Source organism: Leuciscus leuciscus (assembly GCF_965113295.1).
Source record: "Leuciscus leuciscus genome assembly, chromosome: 16".
In the NCBI taxonomy this organism is placed as follows: Eukaryota; Metazoa; Chordata; class Actinopteri; order Cypriniformes; family Leuciscidae; genus Leuciscus; species Leuciscus leuciscus.
This window is the reverse complement of record NC_138740.1, coordinates 19,071,568-19,093,372: the sequence shown is the minus strand read 5'-3', so window position 1 is coordinate 19,093,372 and position 21,805 is coordinate 19,071,568. Positions and strand designations below refer to the sequence as shown.

The 21,805-nt window shown below is 36.2% G+C and overlaps 2 protein-coding genes across 2 annotated transcripts; both read right to left on the bottom strand.

Annotated features, from left to right (window-relative positions):
• Positions 1 to 330: 330 nt before the first annotated feature.
• phka1b (phosphorylase kinase, alpha 1b (muscle)) lies at positions 331 to 16,763 on the bottom strand. The gene is made up of 32 exons (XM_082140878.1): positions 16,588 to 16,763; positions 14,549 to 14,707; positions 14,229 to 14,276; positions 11,634 to 11,802; positions 11,186 to 11,268; positions 11,026 to 11,106; positions 10,798 to 10,896; positions 10,544 to 10,690; positions 9,983 to 10,036; positions 9,749 to 9,871; positions 9,569 to 9,664; positions 9,296 to 9,403; positions 8,149 to 8,227; positions 7,885 to 8,019; positions 7,414 to 7,523; positions 7,169 to 7,313; positions 5,798 to 5,876; positions 5,643 to 5,713; positions 4,686 to 4,847; positions 4,502 to 4,578; positions 3,569 to 3,714; positions 3,308 to 3,461; positions 3,140 to 3,219; positions 2,992 to 3,070; positions 2,783 to 2,912; positions 1,973 to 2,074; positions 1,775 to 1,890; positions 1,643 to 1,687; positions 1,392 to 1,553; positions 1,241 to 1,294; positions 959 to 1,159; positions 331 to 804 (listed from the first exon to the last, which is right to left on the bottom strand). The coding sequence occupies exons 1-32, from the start codon at positions 16,663 to 16,665 to the stop codon at positions 631 to 633; spliced, it is 3,546 nt and encodes a 1,181-aa protein (XP_081997004.1). The 5' UTR covers positions 16,666 to 16,763; the 3' UTR covers positions 331 to 630.
• A 1,030-nt stretch (positions 16,764 to 17,793) lies between these two features.
• LOC309478251 (liver-expressed antimicrobial peptide 2) lies at positions 17,794 to 19,580 on the bottom strand. The gene is made up of 3 exons (XM_082141830.1): positions 19,423 to 19,580; positions 18,629 to 18,792; positions 17,794 to 18,545 (listed from the first exon to the last, which is right to left on the bottom strand). Exons 1-3 carry the CDS (start codon positions 19,492 to 19,494, stop codon positions 18,506 to 18,508), a joined length of 276 nt encoding a protein of 91 aa, XP_081997956.1. The 5' UTR covers positions 19,495 to 19,580; the 3' UTR covers positions 17,794 to 18,505.
• Positions 19,581 to 21,805: the final 2,225 nt, after the last annotated feature.

Sequence of the window (21,805 nt, the reverse complement as noted above, 5' to 3'; positions counted from 1 at the left end):
TTTTTATTGGCTAGTCACAAGACGTAGATCGTAACAGCAAACACACTGTGAGATGATCATGCTAAATTCCTGACACTGTCATTAAATTATCGAAGGCTATCTTTGGTCGCAAGACCGTGACAACGGCCGTCTTTGAACCTCTCACTGTACGACGTAGGACCGTCGTTTAGGAGCCACGACCACAGACATTGCCACGATTGGTCATCTTTCGTCTGAGACAGCCCAAAATCGTACAATGTGTACAGAACATATGGGCAAAACGCACAATATATATAGTACCTGTACGTAACAGTCCTGTAGCACAAATAAACTGATGCAGAAAAAGTTAGGTGCCATGCAAAATGCAACGAGTAACTGCATTACTCATCACAAATGTATTGGAGCAAAGTGTACATATACTAATTCAAAAATGCAGTCAAGTAGAGAGCAAAAGTTTGTAATATCTTTGATACTCAGTAAAACTACTCAAATACTTTACACCACTGCAAAAGTAGCACACTTTGCATTTAACTTGCCTTGTTCGCAAAAGACAAAATGGCTTTTTCACTCATATTTACCCACACAAATGTCTACAAAGATCAATAATACCTCATTATCTACATTTAGAATGTGATACTTCAGTCTAGAGCTTCATTGAAGGGCACAAGCTCCACTGGGAAGAAAGTCTTCAACATAGGTAGCCACTGCTTTAGAAAGGTAGGTCATGCTTCCAAAGCGGCCACTGGGGGCGCTGTCATAGAGTAGCCTGCAGATGCCAGTCATTTGATCTCTCTCAAGGAGGCTTTCATCAGCTCCCAGTTCTTTCTGCAGAAACAGAATTCAGTCATGTTATTTAATGTTATTGACTCTATGAAATCCCTAGGCGAATGCAGTTTCCTTTGCTATTGCTAGTCAGTTGCATGTGAAAATTTTGCACTGCAAAATAAGGTATATAAAGGACCCTCCTCAAGGAGCTTACCTGATCATTGTAGAACATGTCACTGGCCATTTGTACAATACTCTCCACCTGAATGACACCACCCAGACTCTGGATGTTCACCTCAGCTAACATGGTCAGCACCAGGATGGCCTCCACCAACAATTGCCGGTATTCAGGCTGAGGAACGCGGTTCAACACTGTCTCCACATGCACGGCAAACTTTATTTCACCAGGAGTCATCTAGAAAAGACACTGTTTTATTATCATTCTGTGAATTTAAGCCTAAAATATTACTTAATTTTATCTCTTTAAGTTGTTTACCTCTTTTGTGGTTGAAGATGGAAGCACAAAGCCTTCAATGGACAACCCATGACACTGTTAAATACAAGTTACAAGTTACAAAGGAAAGCAAATGTGAAGCGTAAGTTTGACAAACCTGGCCTTGGCACTCATTGTGATGTGTCCTACTCACCTTCTGCAGAATCTTCCAGACGTTCTGATAGAATCCAACAGGGACTCTATTGAGAGCTCCATCTAGACGTCTGCGCCGAAGCCACTGGCCATGTCTGCTGTCACGCACCAACGTGGCTCCTAATGATCCCTGAAATGACTCAATGGATGGAAGTCTGTATCTCTGGAAAACAATCAGATTAATTATACCTGCAAAGACATAGCTCTAACTTTGAAAGGAAGTTAAGACATGTTTGCCTCTGATCTACTTACACCTGATTCAATGTTTGCAATATCCAGCGAATGGACTGACACAGCCTAAAGGACTCAGAAAAAGTGGCTGGTGTTAATCTACTCCAATTAGATTGAGACACAAAACCATCCTAAATCCAAGCATTTTCTCACCAGTTTGATATCAGAACCCTGTTTACTTGCAACTTTCACTTCAGTTTTGGTGGAGCTGGATTTGCTCTCGTCGTGGATACTGACTGCAGAGCTGAACACATTTCCTGTTGAGCGCACTGGCACAAAAATACAACTGATAAATACAAATTCACCGACCAAATGAGTGAAGTATGATGCTGACAATGGATGAATATTTACCACTTTTTTGAACTCCAAACTCTTTGCCACTGAGAATGTGAAGCAGCAGGTTCTTCATCTCAGATGGGCTCATATTCATCAAATTCTCTGTAGCCTCCTCACCTAAAAAATAAAAGACTGATATGTTTATTTTGGGCTTGGACTAAAATAATATCTACTAAGGTTGTCAATGGTCCCCTTTGAACATTCTGTTGACAATTAATAACATTGCACCTATGTGTAAACTAACTCTCATGAGAGCATTAGTAAATAGCGGGTGAAATAGAAAACATTATTTTATATTGCAATAATATTTCACAATATTACTGTTTTACTGCATTTTTAATTGCATAAGTGCAGCCTAGATGAGTTTAAGGGACATAGATGGTAGTGTATATCAATATTTGTTGAGAAATCCTCAAAATTAACACAATTCAAAGACATTGTAAGCGAACGGACTATGGAAGTAAAATAATTATTTGTAATGATAATGAAAATAATGAAATGTATTTGAAACAAAAAAGCTTGTTGAAATGCACTAATCGAAAAATAAATGTTAATGCAATGGATTTATTTTTCAGTTAATGCAATTCAACATGCTTTTTTGTTTCAAATACATTTATCATTATTTTACTTCCATAATGGAAATGATAAAAAGAGCCTTTAGAAATCAATATATTGTTTTATTTCCATATCATTGTACATTAAGCCTAAAACTGGCTTCTTTTAATCACATTATTTTTATAGTTCATTGTAATAAATAATAAATAAAAAACGAATAAACAAAAAATGCATGTTAAAAAAGGTTTAATGGAACAGGATCTGAGATACCTGAACAGCTGAGGGACTGGGCAAGCTCAGTGACCATGACCTGAAGAATGAGGCCAATGCGGAGGCGGAACATTTCACTGAAGATTTTCGGCTGGGTTCGAATGATCATACCCAGAAACACCATTATCTCCTGCCAGGAGCGTAAACAAGTATCAGTGGAATTAAAACATATACAAGGTTGAGAAGTGGATCTGACCTTCAGCTCTAACCTGAGTGAGAATGGCGATGATGAGGTTGTTCTCGCTCGCCTCATCGATCAGCTTCGCCAGCTTGTCTGGAGGCATAGGACTATACGGAGACAGAGATCGTAGTATGAACAGGTAAATGAGAATGTGAACATTATTTGAGTGTACTCACGCTGAAATAGTTTTCTCTCTTGGTTCGGGAGGAAGGCCAACTGTTAAATGTTTCTGATGAATTAGCAAATCTGAGCATGCCTGTTAATGGAAAACATATTCATAACTACATTCTGAGAAAATGTTGTTGAATTTACAAACAGTCACAGGGAACCATTATAATACTCACAGCATCGAGCTCTTCTACTTTCTTGCGTAGCATCCCGCAGATCATCCGGATGAGGCCCCAGTGTTTCAGGTTTCCTGCCTTTTCATACAAATCACTCAGTAGTCGTTTTACCGTCCAACCTTTCCCACGTAGCTGGGTGTCCCAATCCATTCCCCTTACAACAGAAATCCCAAAACATTTAAAACCTCCACAACAACAGTACAGCTCTTTCCTAGGACACAGATCTAACAAAACTCGTCACATAGTTTTGTCGATACTGACTTGTCTGTGAAGAGTATGTAGAGAATGTCAGCCTGATCCTGTAAGTTCTGACTTTGTTTCAGCATCTGCACTAGGGCTGTGTAGTCAATCCCGCCTTTGACATCTCTGGGCAGATTCAACGAATGAGGGACCTGTGTCTCAGATATCTTTGCATGGAAAAAAGTCATGACAGCTCATTGTGAGATGAGAACAGAGCCCATTTTTGACAGTTCCAGAACGCAATATTTCCATTAAAAAAAATTCTATATAGATATTATTCAGAAAATAAATTCTTCAGATCTATTAATCTCTCTGAAATTAATCACAACATTACAGACTGCATTTTGAAGTAAAACAGTATTTGATCTGAATAAAGGCAAAGGTACCTAGCTGTGTACTTCAAAGGATAGTTCACCCAAAAATTAAAATCTTGTCATTCAAACTTGTATGAGTTTTTTTCTTCTGTTGAACACAAAAGAAGATATTTTGGAGAATATGGGTAACCAAACAGTTGGCAGAAGCCATAGAATTCCATAGTATATCTTTTTTTTCCCCCATACTATGAAAGTCACTGGGGTTCATCAACTGTTTGGTTACCCATATCCTTCATTATCTTCTTTTGTGTTCAAAAGAAGAAAGAAACTCAAACAGGTTTGGAACAACTTGAGGGTGAATAAGTAATGACAACATTTTCATTTTTGGGTGAACTATCCCTTTAAATTTAAAGTTGCAATCACATAAACAATATGCAATCACTTAACAACCTCTAAACACATTGTTGGAAGGTTTCACATTATCACTAAAAACAGTTTCTTCATGTAGAAATGAATGCATTTTTTACTTCTGGCAAAAAAAAATCAAGCATAATTTTATAGAGAGCAGAGACAGCCAAATGATTATTCTAATTATAACTTAAATGTTCACAGTGAAAGCCAGTAATTTTGTGTTATCTACCTTTCCTTTGTTATCCAGCAAATTAAGGTTTGGTGCTGGAGAACGGAAAAGTTTAGTTGGAAGGTACATGTGCACATCTGCAGAAAGGTTCAAATTAAATGTATGAGTTATTACTGAGCATTTGTAAAGGCAGCTGTTAAACAACATCAAAATGAATGTCTAAAAAGCCCCATTCTGAACTCACTGTGTATATTGAGCTCTCTGGCTTTGTGCACCAGAGACACCATTTCCCGTGTCTTTTTGGCTGCTGCCCTGAAGCGGCTGAGGCCTCCTTTAGTGGCACTAATAGGACTTTCCTGAGGAACCGCCAGTAACTGGTCCAGATACACAGCCAGGTCATCCACCTCTGCACACACACACACACTCGCACAATTAAATAAAAGCATCAGAGGGTTGAGCACTTCTTCTGTCACTTTTGAGATGTAACTGAGTATTTCACCACATGTGTCAATATATAAAACTGTGACAGCAGTTATCGCTCTGTCACAAAAGTGCCTCTCATGCCTCCATCCACCCATGCAGGCAAACTGTCTTACAGAGTGACTTTCAACCGCAGGCCACACATTTCAACATAAACTGTCATGCAGAAAAGGAAAAAACTTCAAGTCAACAGCCAACAAACACCTGGCAACTGACTTAAACCTTCCAAACAAGAATATTTGTCAGTAATCTTTCACTTATGAATAAAAAATTCCAATACAATAAGAAGAAAGTAATTAAATCAAGTCTTTATCAGAGTAATGGAACCATTGTTTTGGAGATTCTTTAATAAATGAGACTCTTCAACTAAATGTATTGGGATCCATTAGCACAGGGATTGCACATGCAAAGAAGAGAGTGGCAAAGAAACAACATGAGAACAACATGGCAAACAAATGCTTTCTGAATAAGTAACTGACTTTCTTTCTCCCATGGAACACAAAACAAAATATTTATATGTATATTTTGAAAGTCAGCGGCTAGAATGTACCCAACTGACTTTTATTGTATGGACAAAAACAGTGAGACACTTTTCAAATATCTTCTTTTGTGTTACACAGAAGAAAGAAAGGAATTTTTCTTATTTTTGGATGAATTATCTCTTTGGTTTTAGTCTTTTCAAGAGAAAAGTTGGCGTGCTGGTAGCTGGTGGCTCACTCACCACAGTCCATAAATGTAAGATGGGCACAACAGGAGGTGTCAAGAAAAGCAGAAAGCTTCCCAGTCTTAACCCTTGAAATGTAAAACTGCTTTGATTTCAGCCTGCTTCAGGTATGTAACAAATATTAAATATGCTGTCCTCTTTAAATACATTACCTTGCTCCTCCAAAGTAACCATCCTGTAGTTTTTTCAAAGTTGCCAATACAACAGGATCAATGTGTTTGTGGTCATCAGCTGCGAAGGACAAAAGCTAAATTAGTTTTTCAGAATGAGAAAGCTGCTGTCTGCATATTAAAGGGTTGGTTCACCCAAAAATGAAAATATGTCATTATTTACTCACCCACTAATCCACACGTATCAAGCAGTTTAGTCCAAAGAGACTCAATCGCTTATGATGAACAGATATAATTTAGGCTTTCATTCACATATCAACATTCATCAGCGAACATAAACAGAAGCTCAACCGTACTTGCTTGATGCGCCACAATAAACCTCATTGGTTCTTGCTGAAGCTCAAATGTGCGTAACACAAGAATGAACCTCATTGGTTCTTGCTGAAGCTCAAACGTGCGTAACACGAGAATGAACCTCATTGGTTCTTGCTGAAGCTCAAACGTGCGTAACACGAGAATGAACCTCATTGGTTCTTGCTGAAGCTCAAACGTGCGTAACACAAGAATGAACCTCATTGGTTCTTGCTGAAGCTCAAACATGCTGCGTAACACGAGAATGAACCTCATTGGTTCTTGCTGAAGCTCAAACGTGCTGTGTAACATGAGTATGAACCTCATTGGTTCTTGTTGAAGCTCAAACACGCTGCGTAACACGAGAATGAACCTCATTGGTTCTTGTTGAAGCTCAAACACGCTGCGTAACACGAGAATGAACCTCATTGGTTCTTGTTGAAGCTCAAACACGCTGCGTAACATGAGTATGAACCTCATTGGTTCTTGCTGAAGCTCAAACATGCTGCGTAACACGAGAATGAACCTCATTGGTTCTTGTTGAAGCTCAAACACGCTGCGTAACATGAGTATGAACCTCATTGGTTCTTGCTGAAGCTCAAACGTGCTGCGTAACATGAGAATGAACCTCATTGGTTCTTGTTGAAGCTCAAATGTGCGTAACATGAGAATGAACCTCATTGGTTCTTGCACATCAAGCAAGCTTAAACTTAAGTTTATCATTACTGATGCGCTGATGAATGTTTATATGTGAAAAGCCTAAATTAAATCTGTTCATCATATAAAGTGATCGTGTCTCATCAGAAAATTTTAACTAAACCACTCGATTCATATGGATTAGTCTTTCAGTCTCTTTATTAACTTTGTGACGCATCAAAGTGTAGTTGCATAGCTGTCAATGGAGGGACAGAAAGCTCTCAGATTTCATAAAAAAGATCTTCATCTGTGTTCCGAAGGTGAATTAAAGTCTTACGGGTTTGGGACGACATGAGGTGAGTAATTAATGACCAAATTTTTGGGTGAACTAACACTTTAAGGGCGTTAAGTATTTTTTTCACTCACTGAGCATGCCGTGTGAAATTGGGAACGTTACTGTGGGTCGGCCGGTCATCCTCCAACGAGAACAGAGGTAGGAAAGGTCGATACGGAGCATCTCCACAATCATGTGATTGTCCAGGGCTAGATAGAACTCATGATGGTCTACAAACTGCACATTCGATCAGGGCCAAAACCAACAAATTACCTAAGTAGATACTAAATATTCAAATAGATAACAACAGCAAATTTGAATTCACATGTTGACGTACTTGAGGTGCGAAGGTAAAGATGGTGTCGCGAATAATGTAGAATTTTGATGTTGCAAGCACACCAATTCGCCGGTACGGCCGCCCAGTTAGTCCCAGCCTTTGGTTACGCCCTGAAAAAAAAGACTTTTTTTTTTTAAATCCTGTATTTTGTATTCGCTTAAAGGAATAATTTGTTCAAAAGTTCTGTTTATTATGTCATTGTATCACTTTCATATAAAAAATTCGGTCAGGGACCTTTTATTAAGCAAAAAAGCCCCATAAGCATCAGAAAAGTAGTCCATTCTATTTGTGCATTATATTTCAAGTCTTCTGAAGCCATTCGAAAACTTTGTGTGAGGAACAGACTGAAAATTAAGTAATTGTTAACTGAAAATCTGTGGTCACCATTCACTTTCTTTCACAGACGTTTGGAAAGACATAAAAGTGAGTACAAGATTTTTGTGTTAACGATTCCTTCCACCCTGAGTTCACCTAGTCTGGCATAGATGTGACTGAGGACTCTGGAGGGCTGAACTCGGATTGGATGAACGTCCTCCAGGGTTTCTGAGTCAATGCCATGGCTCTGCAGGAGCTGTTTAATCTCGTCGCTTTCTGCCAGGATAGACACTGAAAACACAAGAATGGAGAACAGCCAGTGTAAATATGGTGAGGCGGAATATTTATGTAATAGATTCAAAGTCAAACAGTTTTCTAAATTGATTAACCCAGATTTAGCTCAAACACTGTAGGTCTTACCTTGAACTACAACATCAGGCTTGGGAACAGTGGAGAAGCGTCTATTGAGGGGATCAATTTCTCCAGCTGCTAAAAAACCCTATAAAGTCAAAAACAACATTATTTCACATATTAAGGAACATACATGATCATAATATGTGTTTCTCAATAGCTCCACAGCCCGCAGAATGGATTATGCATCCTGTACATATATTTCAGTGTAGCATTACTCAACATTCATCAATTGTACTCTGTACTCAACAATTACAGTTTTTTAAATTTATTTAGCAAACACTTTTATGCAAAGCAACCTAAAAAAATCAATAACAAACAATAATGCCACAATACCTCCATTCCTGAAGCTAAACCACTGGAACAGTCATTTATCAATAATATATGGGTTTTGAGTATGATGGATTTTATGATTTATCTAGATACCCTTATATATGATTTAACATTAATAATTTATATAAAATAAATAATTTAACAATGCATCGTCTCCACCTCGGTCCCGCGAGCCTGCGGCTACGCCTTGGCGCTTCAGTCCTACATGCTCCATCTCAATTCGCTAATATGTACTCTCTTTTTTTTGAAGAAAAAGCACACACTTCTGAGTGTGTAGCCCAAGAGTAGAGAAGTTTTGGTTTATACTATCGCTCTGTTGCATAGTTACACGCATCCTGTCACCGTAAACTGGCCTGTCAATCACCTTGTCACAGTTAACATCCTCAACATTTCGTTTAATTTAATTTCCTACCATAATGGAGAGAAAAGAAGTAGCATGTTGATTCGCCAGTTGTGGGTCTTTCAAGCAGAGAACTCTCCGCATAATCTACGTCTGACTTATTTAATCAAAAATATAGTAAAACCAGTGTAATATAATTACTTTTTTACATTACTTTTTTAACGTTTTTCTTTTAAACACATAAATATTAAATATATTACATATTAAATTATGTATTTTTAAATTTTATGTATCTTAATTTATTGTTAAATCTTATTTTTATAATTGAATTGTACTGTATTAATGAAATGAGTATAGGATCAATGAGTTGAAACAGGTGTGTTTCATAAGGGAGACAAAGTGCAGGGGGCCTCCAGGAACCGATTGAGAAACATTGCAGTTCAGCATTACCATATAGAGCGATTTTTATGGAATTTACTGTACCTCTGCCAGCAGGTTACCCAATATGTACAGAGACTGGCCCCATTTCAATGGACACTTGCCTACTGGCACTCTCTCCACTGTGTGAGGATTAGCATACTCTTCGTCAACCTAGTTGAAATGACACATACCAAAAGAAAAAAGGAAAGTCCATTTTCCTTTGGAATAACCCACAAAGAATCCCTGAACCAGGAATCTGGCTTTAGGTATTTCATAACAGTACAAAATCCAGTGCTTTAGTGTTAAGAGAAAAATAATAATGTGTCCAGATTGTACCTTATCCGGAGGAACACTATAAAGCTCAGGAACCAATCGTAATCCATTCTTCCCTCTGATGAGGATGCCATCTAAAGCCTCTCTGTACTCCTGAACCTAAATAAGAGAGGAACAAGCAAAGAGAACATTGTTTTCTGAAGAATAGTCAGGTATTTATTGACTATAGTAAATTGTCTGTACCTGTTCTGGACTGTTGATAAAAATGCCATCCAGGATAAGGTATGTCCAGAACAGCGGCCATTCACACTCTATGTTCTCAAAGAGCTTCAGCTCAGATGACTCGTAATACAATCGATTCGGGTCCTTAAAAAAGAATGATTGTGTTGGAATAAGCTCCAAATACCCATACAAAAGACAGCCACACACATAGATGTGACATATTTTGTCTGACAAATTGTTCAAGCACGGTTTTACCTCTCGGGGTGTTTTGTGTCCATCTCTAAGAAAGCGACAGCATCCATATCTGCCCTATATGAGACAGTACAGGAGTAAATAAAGGCTGTACAATTAGGTGTTTGACGAAACTTTAAAAAAGCAACAATTTGCATGTTTTTATTCAATTTATAGAATGAATAAAATAAAAAATTATACTTAATTCAATCAATTAAAAAAGAATAACAAATCATAGATCTATAATGTATATATTTAATGTATTTTTTATTTGTTTAATTATAATTATTTAAATATCTTGATTGAGCTTCAAATATCACTATTTATTGATTTCTTACATTTCTTTAATTGTATCAAAAGTTATATGCCTTTTTTTTTCTCACTGTTTTAAATTTAAATGTCCAGTATTAGGTGCTTCATTTCATGTCATGAAGAGCAAAGTGTTAGTTGTCTTAACCTATTAATTTAAATCATGTAGAAAACACTAAAACACACAAAACAATACATTAAAATACCTGGAACCTGAAACACGTCAAGGGTAAAGTCAACTAAATGATTGCAGTAATTATTGATATCCATATTCACCTGAAGTTTTGAAATGATTTCTTCTTTGGTGATATTAACTATGTCAATGTCCTCAACTGCAAATGCTGGATAAGAGATGATGGACAGAACCCCAGCGTCCACCTCTTTGGATGTTGAGGCCCTCGGCAGCATGGAGCTGAGAATAGACTACAGTAAAGGATCCAAAAAGAGACTGTTACTTTCACGAGGCTTGAAAGCTCTGAATAATATGGACGCTGCCCCCTCATGTGTGACGTCATAAATTAGTTTATTACTTGGCAGTGCTGAATGTCATCGGCTAAAGCATGTACGACAGACTCTGGGCCACCCTTGGCACCGAAAAGGTTCAGTCCGTCCAAGGCCTCCAAAGCTGCCTGAATAAACATGTAGCAAGAGGTCATGTTATTTCATCACGAGGAGATCATTATTTGACACTTGTTTGACATGTGAAACCAATTCTTAACTGATTATTCAATTTATCACTAAAATTCTAAATATTTCACCTTTGCCATTCCGATAGAGCTGACATTTATCTCAGGGATCCCTTTATTTGTCTTGTCTCCTCGTTCCCACATTCCAAAATCCTGAGGATCATTTCCAGTCTTAATATCCATGGAATTTTTTTTAAACCTTTCCATATCAGAGCTGCATTAAGGTGCTTACCGCTAATTTATACGCAGATTCAATGTAAAAGATCAGATTCTGGACGACGTCGACCTCATCACGTGTATAAATAATATTTAGCCCTGCAAATAAAAAGCGGTGAAAATCTAGTCAGCTGTTTCACACAAGCAACAAAATTAGACACATGCATGCTGCAAACACTTTAAAGGAACACGCCGACTTTTTGGGACTTTAGCTTATTCACCGTATCCCCCAAAGTTAGATAAGTCCATACATACCCTTTTCATCTCTGTGCGTGCTGTAACTCTGTCTGACCGTTAGCCTAGCTTAGCACAAGGTCACATGAGACAGCCATCTTCTAACCGTATACATACTGGGAACTATATTCTCAGAAGGCGAAGCACAGCTACTTCTGCAGAGTGGGATACGGTGAATAAGCTAAAGTCCCAAAAAGTCCTTCCTTTAAATGTTATAAGTTAAATTCAACCTGATGCTGTCATTTGGGCCAGGAAGAGCAGGAAGATGGAGGTAGCATCCACCTGTAGATGACCCCATTCCTGATCACCAACTACAGTGGCACACGTTCCTGTATGGTACTTGGCATGAAGGCAATCTTTGGTGCTTTTGCTGTACTTGAACTTCTCCACCTTATCGAGCTGAAAGTTGAATACAGGCTCAGAGTTACTGTACAAAAAGTCAATCTTTTGCCTTGTGACAACACAAGTCCGGTTCACATCCAGCATTCTCCTTGAACATAACTGCAAACCATGTGACATGCATGTGAATGCAAGTGTGTAATTCTTGTTCAGTGTAGTGATGACGCATGATAGGCTCAGAACTGCCCTAATTCTTCATGGCATAGATTCAACAAGGTGCTAGAAACGTTCCTCAGAGATTTTAGTCCATATTGACATGATAGCATCACGCAGTTGCTGCAGATTTCTCGGCTGCACGTCCATGATGTGAATCTCCTGTTCCACCGCATCCCAAAGGTGCTCTATTGGATTGAGATCTGGTGACTGTAGAGGCCATTTGAGTAAAGTGAACTCATGTACAAGAAACCAGTTTGAGATGATTTGAGTTTTGTGATAAGGCGCATTATCTTGCTAGAAGAAGCCATCAGAGGAAGATACACTGTGATCATAAAGGGATGGACATGGTCAGCAACAATTCTCAGGTAGGCTGTGGCGTTTAAACGATGTTCAATTGGTACTAAAGGGCCCAAAGTGTGCAAAGAAAATATCCCGCACACCATTACACCACCAGCAGCCTGAACCATTAATACAAGGCAGGATGGATCCATGCTTTGATGTTTTTCACTCTAAATTCTGACCCTACCATCTGAATGTCGCCGCAGAAATCAAGACTCATCAGACCAGGCAACGTTTTTCCAATCTTTTACTGTCTAATTTTATTGAGCCCGTGCAAATTGTAGCCTCAGCTACGAGTGATTATTTGAGTTACTGTTGCCTTTCTATCAGATCAAATGATTCTGGCCATTCTCCTCTGACATCAACAAGGCATTTTCACCCAAGAATTGCTGCTCACTGGATATTTTCTCTTTTTCATTCTCAGTAAACGGCAAAGGTTAAATGGGATTTTTTTTTATTTATATTAAACTGTCTGAAAACAAAACAGAGATCACAAACTGTCTAAATATGTTCACCATGGTCCATTTCTGTATATTATAAAGAGTATAAACTATATATAATTGCATCTTAGTAAGATATGTCAACATTTGAACATTTCACGGGACATGAAGGACACATTTGAAGCAGCCATCGAATTGGGACGGCCTTCGTCGCGCCGCGGTGACGCAATCTGCATTCGAATGCGGCCTCAACACAGATCTAGTGTGTGCCAGTGTGTTGCCTTGATTAATAATTCAGTTTACCTGTTGTCCATTTATTTTACTCGTTAGTTCCTCTGTGTATTTAGTGCTCATTCAGTTCTTGGTTCGGTGTTGTCTATGGTACGTGGTTTTGCTATTTCTCCTTCATTTGACTGTAGTTTCCTAAATATTTGTGATTAAAAACAGTTATTTGAGCTATCTCCTTCGGCTTCATCTTGCGATGTTGATCGCACCCACACATGACACCAGACACGAGTGACACTTTTAGTTTGTACCATGCTTCACATTGCACTAGTAAAGTGTCACATTTCAGTAATATGGAGCCCACAATACTTAATATCATCAATAGTGTGTATATTAACCTGTTTGGTATAATAAAAATAAAAAAATGTAATGTGTATGTAGCTTAAATATGTTTGTAATATTCTTTTTGCTATAAAGAAACACAAACATTCACTTCTTTGTCAATAAGCCAGTAAAAATGAGAGTTGTGGAGACAATAAACAAGTTCTGCCAAGATTTCAAGACAGTCTTGTGTACAATCACTAAGCACTGTAATGCACTCTAAACCTTAATGGGTTCAATACACTCAGAGAAAATTCATTGCCTCAGAGTAATTAAGTAATGTCTTAAAATGGTAATAGGGATGTCATTGTGGTGAGGAGTGGAGACTGTGATTCAAGTCAGAAAGAAATGGTATTTATTAGACAAAACTGAGTTGAATGTTTGTTTGTTTTTTGAATGAAAGAAATTCATATTTTTATTCAACAAGGACAAATTAAATTGATCCAAAATGACATTTATAATGTAAAAAAAAAATCTATTTCAAATAAATGCTGTTTTTCCTAACTTTGTTTTATCACAGAAAAGTAGTAAAGTAATTGCTGCTAAAAATCAAGCATTCCATCACAGGAAAAAATTATATATACATTTTATTTTTTGTGTTTTTTAATCTAATAAATGCAGCCTTGGTGAGCATAAGAGACTTCTTACTGATACTTTTTACTGATACCAAACTTTTTAACAGTAGTGTATGTTCTCCTGCGAAGCAATTGCATTTGCAATGAGAAAATGATTTGAAATGGTCACCACAATTGTGACTTAATATTTACTGCAAAACATTATCTACACAGTATGCTTCAGATTTACTGCCCAAAATGAGTAGGATTTGTAATGAATCTTGAAAGATTGATTTGCCTATAATGGAATAAGAATGTTGTTCATCCATACCTGTCTTATCATACACTGCAGTAATCCTCGCATGAGTTTGACCACACTCTACAGAATGAGAAAAGACAGAGAAAAAGAGAGAGAGAAAGAGAGCAGTGAGCCTTGACCGTGACCTTATCCTCTCCATCTGCTATGACCATGAAAGAAACATGAGCCAAATGATTTGCCCTCTGGCATTTTACATGGTCTCCCAGACACAAACACTAATGAGCAGAAAATATTAAATGTCTGGGATATGTGCAGACATGGTCTTCGGTGCCCTTTGACAAAATTGTATAGTTTTGCTTGTATCTCAACTCACTATGTATGCATGAACCAACCTGCTCCAGTTCATAGGCTTTGGCTTTGTCTTCATCTCTGTCTGCATTCTTCCTATAGGCCAGACTCAGAGCCCACACCGATAGGATGCAGTACACATTGTCTCTAACCCAGGCATGAGGTAACTTCTCATCTCCTGGGAGTAACCCTGTCACCGGATCCTGCAAAATATTATAAAAAAAACATATATGTGACCCTGGATCACAAAACCAGTCACAAGTCGCACGGGTATATTTGTGGCAATAGCCAACAATTCATTGTATAGGTCAAAATTATCGATTTTTCTTTTATACCAAAAATCATAAGGATATTAAGTAAAGATCATGTTCCATGAAAATACTTTGTAAATTTCCAACCGTAAATATATAACACATTTATTTTTGTGAGTGGATGCAGCACAATCGAGAACATAAATGGACAACTTTAAAGGCGATTTCCTCAATGTTTAGATTTTTTTGCACCCTCAGATTTCAGATGTTCAAATAGTTGTATCTCTGCCAAATACTGTCCTATCCTAAAAAAACACACATCAATGGAAAGCTTATTTATTCAGATTTCATATGATGTATAAAACTCAATTTCAAAAAATTGACCCATGTGACTAGTTTTGTGGTCCAGGGTCACATATGTCATTGACCTCAGGGTCTATCGAACTAGAATAAATTATATTTATGTGATGTAAAGTGTCACCATTGGCCTGGCCTGTAACATTTAAAGCATGGGACACTTTAAATTCTACATTTGTGTTTTAAAGTGTTCTCTTTTCATGAGTATTTTTACTTTAGCACAATCCTTTTGCCTTAAACATGTATGATTCATTCCATACAATATTCTTAAATGCTCAATAACCCAAATTCAAACTCTAAACTCTCTTGTGAAAAAGAAGTGTGCTTAAATGAATTATTGAGTGTACTCTTGTAGTATATCTTAAGGGTATATAAAAAAAAACTGTACTTGCATATAATATAATACTACTGAAATAAAAGTTAACTTTTGCACTAAAGAGTGCAATTTCATGCCTATGTTTCTTAACACACTAAGTACACTTTAAAAAGTGCACTTTGGGTAACAATTTAGTTTAGGGTCCAATTCTCACTATTATAGTTGCTTATTAGCATGCGTATTACTAGGGTATTGGCTGTTTATTAGTACTAATAAAGCACATATTAATGCCTTATTCTGCATGACCATATTCTTAATGACCATATACAAACCTTAATCCGACCAAATACCTAAACTTAACAATTACCTACTAATTATTAATAAGCAGTAATTAGGAGTTTATTGAGGCAAAATTTGTTAATAGTTATTTGTAATAATGACAAATACAAGTTTCACTTCAAAGGACATTTTAAATAATTGTGTCGTGCTTTAAAGAAGTAGGCCTACACTTATTTCAATGTGCTAACTCACATACTAAAGTACATGTAAAGTACCTGATTATAATTTTAACTGTAGTGTGTTATTCAAAAGGCCTATTACATTTAAAGTTAAATACAATATCGGGTAACACTTTATTTTAGTGTCCTGGTACACATGTTACATGTAGTTACTGTAGTAATCACTGTAAATTATGCATAATTAATTACATGCAACAAACCCTAAGCAAACCTAATCCTAAACCTATAGTAAGTGCATGTAGTCAATTAATATTACAGTAGTACTTATATGTATAATCACACTGTAACAAGGACACCTTAAAGTAAAGTGTAACCTAAAATTGTAACTTCAAATGTACAGTATTCAAATACATGAAGTTCAAGTTTCAAAATGACATTAAATTATATTTTAGTGGTAACTCTTTACAATAAGATTTAATTTGTTGCCATTAGTTGACCACATAAGTTAACAAGAACTAACAATTAACTATTCTTCTACAGCAGGTATTACGGTAATCTTAGTTAACGTTAATCTCAACATTTATAACATAACATAGTATCGCAAAGTATTCTAAAGTGGCTGTTTTTAGAAAGAAATAGATATCAACACAGCACGGGCTGCTCCCTTAGAACCAGTGAAAGTGAGAGATTTGTTAGCTCACCTGGTGACAGAGGATTGTCTGTTGCAACGTTCTGGCATAGTTGTCGAGTTTCACTCCAGAATTACTGCGACTTCTCATAATAGCTGCTTTCTAGATGCAGTTTTGCTCTCCAGTCTGACTAGATGTGTCTTAGCTGGCGGTGGTCAAGTATCAAGTAGCCTACCGTACATGTGAGGTAGGCAAATGTCAAGCCTTAGGGACGAGTTGTTCAGTAGTATCTGTTACATCAGATGGCGTACTAACTGGTGTTGAATGCACCCTATCTTTATAGTTACAGGCACAGTTTTTCATCCATTTTAAAAATTGTATACAATGGTTCAACAAAGAACAAGTTAATAGTGAGAAACCTTTTTAGATATAACACAGTAAAAAAAAAGTTTTTTTTAAATTGCTGTCTTTAAGTACAATCAACTTGGATGTTTAAGTCATTTCATCTTAAATTACATTAAACTGACTTAAAAAATGTCTTAACTTATTTTTATGAGTTAAAGCAATGTAAAAACATAATATGTTGTCATAACTTATTGATAATAATTTTTTTAACAGTGAATATTGTCACTTTCACTTTCAGTGAGAAGATTTTGAGTCGGGGAGGTTAGAATTTTTTTTACAGTGAATAAACATTTAAGTTTATTTATTTAATATGGACATAACAACTGCATTGGACAAACCAGATACATTGTTTTTTGTGTTATAGCAAAACTGCTAATTTGCAACACTTGTCCATAGGACAAACAAATGTGAAAGTTTGTCCAAATGAAGTCAATCAGCGTAATCAATCACTTGTTATCGGAGCAACACAAAACAGTTGTGTTTTGTTCCATAATGCATAATGAATGGGTGAATCAAATGTTGATTCAATGATTCACTCATTACAGACACAGTCACAAGTGGCCACCTACTGGTCGTGTAAAAGAGCACAAAAAAATAAAATAAAATTGGGCTGTTGAACTGCTGTTGATCAGTGATAGTAAATTTGTATATTGCTGGGCTTATGGAGTAAATTATAAAAACAATAATACATTTGATGAAGTTTGATTTTAGGGACATTTTTGTTTTTGAATAAAAAAAAAAGAACGTTTTTTTGTATGATTCTTGCTTCGAAAATATAGCTCAAATTTGAACATATCACAATTACATAGCCTATCACAGGTACACAATTATAGTTAAAAAAGAGTCAACTAAAAGTTGCAGAAACAGAGGTAGCCTATTTTTAGTGTTTTATTTGACAAACATAAACTTTGCCCTTTCATGTCAGAAAAGGACATGCAATCTGGGTACATGTGGAGGTCGTTCACAGTACAATGACATCAGTTTGTTACAGTACATTCTTGTGCAAATACTCCTCTCACTAACTTCAGGGGCCTTTGTCATTAGAACTGGGTTTTCAGAGAACTCAGACCATCCTGAAAAAGATGTGTGCAACTGTGCACGTTCTCTTACCGGCACTGTGCCTATAGGATCGATATTACTGGTCACTACTAAGGCCTTCTGTATGCCCTCGTAGCTTATCAAATACAGTACTTTATATCAAATATCACATGAATACAATTATTTTATACATATAGCTCTCAAAATGGTCTACAAATTACTCATGCCCTATACAGCCTTTTAATTACAATGCTTGTTGTATTTGTAGAATTAAAGTTTGGGGCAAGTCAAATACAAACCCCAATATGTTAATGACCACTAAATAAGGTTATTAAATGCCTTGAACATAAAACATCTAAAGTAAAACCAATGTAACTTTTCAAGTCAGACTTCTCCGCATGCTCTGCACAGTAAGTACTGTGCTACACAGGCTACTGTTCAAAAATTAAAGTGCTTGCAACATAGCCTACACACACACAAAATGCTATGGCCATAAAATAGTATGTAGGTTGACTCATTTTTGAATATTTTTCGGTCTTCCACTCCGCTATGAATGAACAGGCTCATTAAAAGAACAATGACCATTCCTGGGGATAGAAAATATAATCAGTTTTCATAAAGAGCAGTTTTAGGACTTGATGAAAGGAGATGGTCGGCAACAGTGACGTACCTGCATAATCCTGTAGTGCACTCTATGCTGTCATGGCAGTAAGCTCCGTATGGTTTGAACCCCATGATTCGCCACAAAGGGGACATCCGAATCTTGCGGTGCAGTATATGTGATGACTGAAGATCTGATCGCACCTCAGAAGTCACTAATGGCACAGCGGATACCTAACATACATTTCACAAAATAATAACTTAATTTAACTTTTTACATTTTATTATAGCTGACAGTTGATCAATGATAACATGCTTTTACATTGCTTTAACTCATCAAAATACTTTTTTATATAAGATACAAGATTCAACTGATTTTTAGAAGTCAGTTTAATGAAATTTAAGTTGAAATGACTTACATTTTCAAGTTGATTGTACTTAAAAATTTAAGGCAGCAACTTTTTTACAGTGACAATAACTAATAATGAGCAATATTGTACAGCATTTATTAATCTGTGTTAATTAAAATAGTATTGTTCATTGATCATGTTATTTCACAGTGCATTAACTAATGTTAACATATTTTTAATTGTTGAAGTAGGCTACTTATTAATAAATGCTGTTCATTGTTAGCTCACACAAGAAAATACTATTGCTGTCTTTCTAAAATGTAATGTTTAATTCAGTGTGTTACTTGTTTCATTATAATTATTTGTTTGTATTTTCTCAGTGAAAATTGTTACACCTACACCATTTTTTTTTTCAATGCAGTAATTTTGATAAAAGTGAAAAGGCAGGGTTTTTGTAATAAAAACTTTTTTGCTGTCTTTGAAAAAAAGTTGTTGAAAAGAGGTGTAAACCTACCTGATACATCAGCACTAGCAAGATCAGTGTGCAAAATCCAAATTTTGCCAGGTTAAAGTGATGCAGAGTCATTCTGGTGGTATTTTTCCCTTCAAAACTACTGTATGTCAGTGTGTCCAGGAGATTTGCTTAAGCTTTGCAATGACCATGTGTATTTATAACCCTGCAACATTGATCTTACCACCCCACCCTCTCTGTCTATCTTTCTCTTCTGCTCTTTTACTATGCTAAAGGCCATGCATGGCCAAGATAAAATCACGTGTTTAGTACATATTTGAGAGTTTACATAAGCTTAGGCTGGGGTTGTTGGGAGTAAAAAAAATAACTCAGAAGTTCTGACCTAAATGTTTTTTTTTTCTTCTTTTTTTTTTTTTTTTTTTACAGTAGCTTTTTACATCATGATTAGATTGTTTTAATAATTAAATAAAGGTGGAAAAGCTGTTTCCAACAAATTACAATTGCATGCACCAGATCACATATGGGATTTTCACATATAGGAACTTATTTGATAATGCAGAATACACAAAGGTTCCTTATCTCTTTTTTATACCTTTAACATCATTTTCAAGAGACAAGTATGTTCCCATCCATCTCTCTAAATCAATAGGTCATCAAGTACACTCAAATAACATGTGGCCTGTTAAGAATCTTGCATGCCATTGCATCAGTCATTTCAATTTAAATATAGGCCTAATTAATTTAATAGGCCTAATTAATGTATGAACATGAAACATTGCACAGACAGAATAATTCAACCGAAATGAAAAAGTTGCAACAGTTGCCTATTTTGCGTTGTCTTGTTATGAATTATTATGCATGCATTTTTTATGCCGTTTTCATGTCACACCACAGGACCATTTAAAATGTAGCTACACAATGATCAATAACAGGACCTAAAATAAACATTTCTCTTAAGCATTCATATAAACTTTAAATTTAACTCTAAACTAATTCAATTTTATTTTATTTTTTTTAGTCTATTAATAGACTATTATTCGTCAATAATAGCACAATGCAGAATGACCTGCTTAACTTAACACTCTGCTAAGCGGTGAAAGTTCACACTGTGCTCCAAATGACAGAACAGTGTGATCCAGTCAGTCTGTGTGTTTAATCGTCACAAACTGGAAAGTTCTAAAAAAAAAATGTTTGTTTTGAAAATCTGTGGCCTATTAATTATTTGTGAAAGTACACTATGAAATCATGTTTTTACAGAGAAAAGTCTTGATTAAAGAAATAAAACAAAGTCCATGCGGTTCATTACAACACAAAGTCCATTAGGTCAGTAACACGTAATTGTAGTAACAAATGTAGTAACTGTGATCAAGAGTAGGTCGCCTCAGTTTGTCTGTACTTTCTCACCTATAGAGGGCAACATTGAGCCACTCATTGATCGCCTGTGTGTGTGTGTGTGTGTGTGTGTGTGTGTGTGTGTGTGTGTGTGTGTGTGTGTGTGTGTGTGTGTGTGTGTGTGTGTGTGTGTGTGTGTGTGTGTGTGTGTGTGTGTGTGTGTGTGTGTGTGTGTGTGTGTGTGCGTGTGCGTGTGCGTGTGCGTGTGCGTGTGTGTGTGTGTGTGTACTGTCCATGTATTCTTATTTGTGTCAATTTGCAATTTGCATTTAAAGCAACAAACATCCCTTGTGAAAAACAAGTAGGCTGGTTTACAGCTTAGTAGGCTATAGTCCTACATATTATGGATATTATATATTTTAAAAGAATATAAGCTACTTTAGGCCTAATTTAGGCTATAGTTTCCAGACAGTTCACTAGGCGATAGTTCACCCAAAAACGAAAATGTTGTCATCATTTACTCACCCTCATGTCGTTCCAAACCTGTATGAGTTTCTTTCTTCTGGTGAACACAAAAGAAGATATTTTGAAGAATGTTGGTAACAAGACAGTTGACGGCACCCATTGACTTCCATATAGGAAAAAAATATATGGAAGTCAATCGGTGCCGTCAACTGTCTTGTTACCAACATTCTTCAAAATATCTTCTTTTGTGTTCACCAGAAGAAACTCATACAGTTTGGAACGACATGAGCGTGAGTAAAAGATAACAGGATTTTCATTTTGTTCCTTTAATTACATTATTTACAATTAAATGAATTATAATTATAGCATAATTAAAGTTTTTATAATTTGTTTTTGAATCATATTTATAGCAGTTATAGTTATAGAATAATATTATTACAGTAGAATACATGTAATACACTTTACATTTATATGAAATTCAATTAGCTGAACTTGAGGTTTTTTTATTTAGCTTTTTACTCACATCTTTTTATGTTATTTCATAATTACTTTATTGTCTTTGAAATATGATTAAAGTGTACTGCCGAATGTAATGACAAGAATTTTATGGTAAACTAGAATATAGGCT

What these genes read in the sequence shown, in the direction of transcription:
- phka1b (XM_082140878.1), bottom strand. Translation starts at nt 16,665, where the DNA reads ATGAGAAGTCGCAGTAATTCTGGAGTGAAACTCGACAACTATGCCAGA. An exon ending in GCCTGATGTTGTAGTTCAAG is followed by an intron (nt 8,020 to 8,148) that starts GTAAGACCTACA and finishes TTGTGTTTTCAG; the next exon opens with TGTCTATCCTGGCAGAAAGC. An exon ending in GTTTGGAGTTCAAAAAAGTG is followed by an intron (nt 1,891 to 1,972) that starts GTAAATATTCAT and finishes TTTTTGTGCCAG; the next exon opens with TGCGCTCAACAGGAAATGTG.
- LOC309478251 (XM_082141830.1), bottom strand. Translation starts at nt 19,494, where the DNA reads ATGACTCTGCATCACTTTAACCTGGCAAAATTTGGATTTTGCACACTG. An exon ending in TGCTAGTGCTGATGTATCAG is followed by an intron (nt 18,793 to 19,422) that starts GTAGGTTTACAC and finishes AATGTATGTTAG; the next exon opens with GTATCCGCTGTGCCATTAGT. An exon ending in TGCACTACAGGATTATGCAG is followed by an intron (nt 18,546 to 18,628) that starts GTACGTCACTGT and finishes TTCTATCCCCAG; the next exon opens with GAATGGTCATTGTTCTTTTA.